A 1,677-nucleotide genomic window follows, 5' to 3' on the forward strand; every position below is an offset into this window, starting at 1 on the left:
TGATTAAATGAACCCTGGGCTTTTGGGGGACTGGGTCACAAGTGGTGGAAAGTTTTGGATTCTGATCTGTTCACCCTTTTCCCCAAGAAAGTCTCCTAGTTCAGACAAGGTTACTCACCAGGGCTGATGCTGGTCTGATTAGAAATGATACTCACCCTCGTAGCAGCAAAAGGCCAGAGTGACCAGCAGGACAGGGAAGGCCAGACTCATGGTTTTTCTGCTTTGAGTTTTCAGCTTTAGCAAACGATGAGCAACCAGGAGCTGGACTCAGGAGCCTGGGAGCCCAGGGCTATTTGTACCTAGTGAGCCTCACTGGTCCTGCCCACATAGGACGTGGCAGGTCACAAGGCCTGGCGTCCAGCCCTCCCTCCTCACTGAGGGCTGATGCCATCCATCCGTGTCACATACCACAGTGAATGGTCAAAGCTAGACATTGTTGGCACCATGCACCTCTCCTTTGTATAAAAAACCAAGGTTGTAGATTTTACAAATGTATAGTCAGCGAATTGATGGGAGTTCCCCTGGAATTTAGCTCCTTAATGGCAGGGCAGTGTCTGGTTTGGTTCATTTTAGCATTGTGCTTGGCACAGAGAAGAGGATCATCAAATATTCACAGAAACAATGAATGAACATGAATAAACAAACCACTGAATCTAGTTAGGGCAAAAGAAATCAGTGGTGTTCGGTATCACAAGAGAAAACATTGCCAAAAAGAAGATTACCTCCCTCAACTAACTTTCTTGTCTAACCTAATGTTTCCATCAATATTAAGAGAGATTTCAATCAAATCAAGTGCTAGTTTGATCAAAAGAAACTCCTGTTCAGTTTCTGCTGTCCATTAGGAGGATCACAATGGGTCATCAGGGACCCAGCAGAGGAAGCGCCCACTGGAGAGGCTGGTCCTCCGCCACTCCCCAACCATAAGCACAATGCTCTATGGAAAATTCGGGGATGGGGCCATGACAGTTCTGAGGAAAGCCTTTAGCAGGTAGCCTGGTTACAGAGCAGCATGCTTGAGAACCACTCAGAACAGACAGAATTTTGACATGAAGAAATGCTGGGAGGAGGGATCCGAGGCAACAACAGCATGAGGGATGACGAGACAGCTTAAACCGTGTGGCTTGTTGGGAAATACGAACCCAGGTTACTCTGAAACATACAGGAGAACATGGTGGAGGAGTGAGGGCTTTGTGACTGGAGAGACAGAAGGGGACAAAGTAGCAGTTTCCATTTTACTCTGTGGACCATGGCGGCAGAGTGGATGGCTGAGGTGAGACACACCTAGATATTCAGCCCTGGTGCTTTCTTGCTGTGTTTCAGATCTCAAGTCAAAATCACTTGGGAGGACTTCCGGTAAGATGGCGGAATAGACAGACGCTGTGCCGACTACCTCCCAGGATCACAACAAAATTACAAATAATTTATAAGATATTCAACCTCGGAAGTTCCCTGGACCCTAGATGAGCAGAACCTCTAAATGAACGACTTAAAGAGGAGGCCACGTCAAGTCCAGTAGGAGGGGCGGAGATGAGAGAGGGCGAACCCCGTGAGGGTCACCTCAGCGGTGGGGAGGCTTCTCCGGTTGGGGGCGAGACCCTCCGGCCCCACACCGCGCTCACCACCCTAGAGTTACATTGCCGGGAAGAGGAATTCTATGATAGCTGGAAGGAGAAAATA

The 1,677-nt window shown here is 48.5% G+C and overlaps 1 protein-coding gene across 1 annotated transcript in view; it reads right to left on the reverse strand.

Moving 5' to 3' along the window:
• The window catches only part of LOC109390016 (secretoglobin family 1D member 2-like), a 3,237-nt gene extending 2,972 nt beyond the window's left edge, over positions 1 to 265 (reverse strand). The window contains exon 1 of the mRNA XM_019655996.1: positions 156 to 265. Within this exon, the coding sequence (XP_019511541.1) occupies positions 156 to 210 (55 nt within the window). The 5' untranslated portion in view covers positions 211 to 265. The remainder of the gene's footprint in view (positions 1 to 155) is intronic.
• Positions 266 to 1,677: the final 1,412 nt, after the last annotated feature.

This window comes from Hipposideros armiger, unplaced genomic scaffold (genome assembly GCF_001890085.2).
Source record: "Hipposideros armiger isolate ML-2016 unplaced genomic scaffold, ASM189008v1 scaffold_253, whole genome shotgun sequence".
Taxonomy (NCBI): Eukaryota; Metazoa; Chordata; class Mammalia; order Chiroptera; family Hipposideridae; genus Hipposideros; species Hipposideros armiger.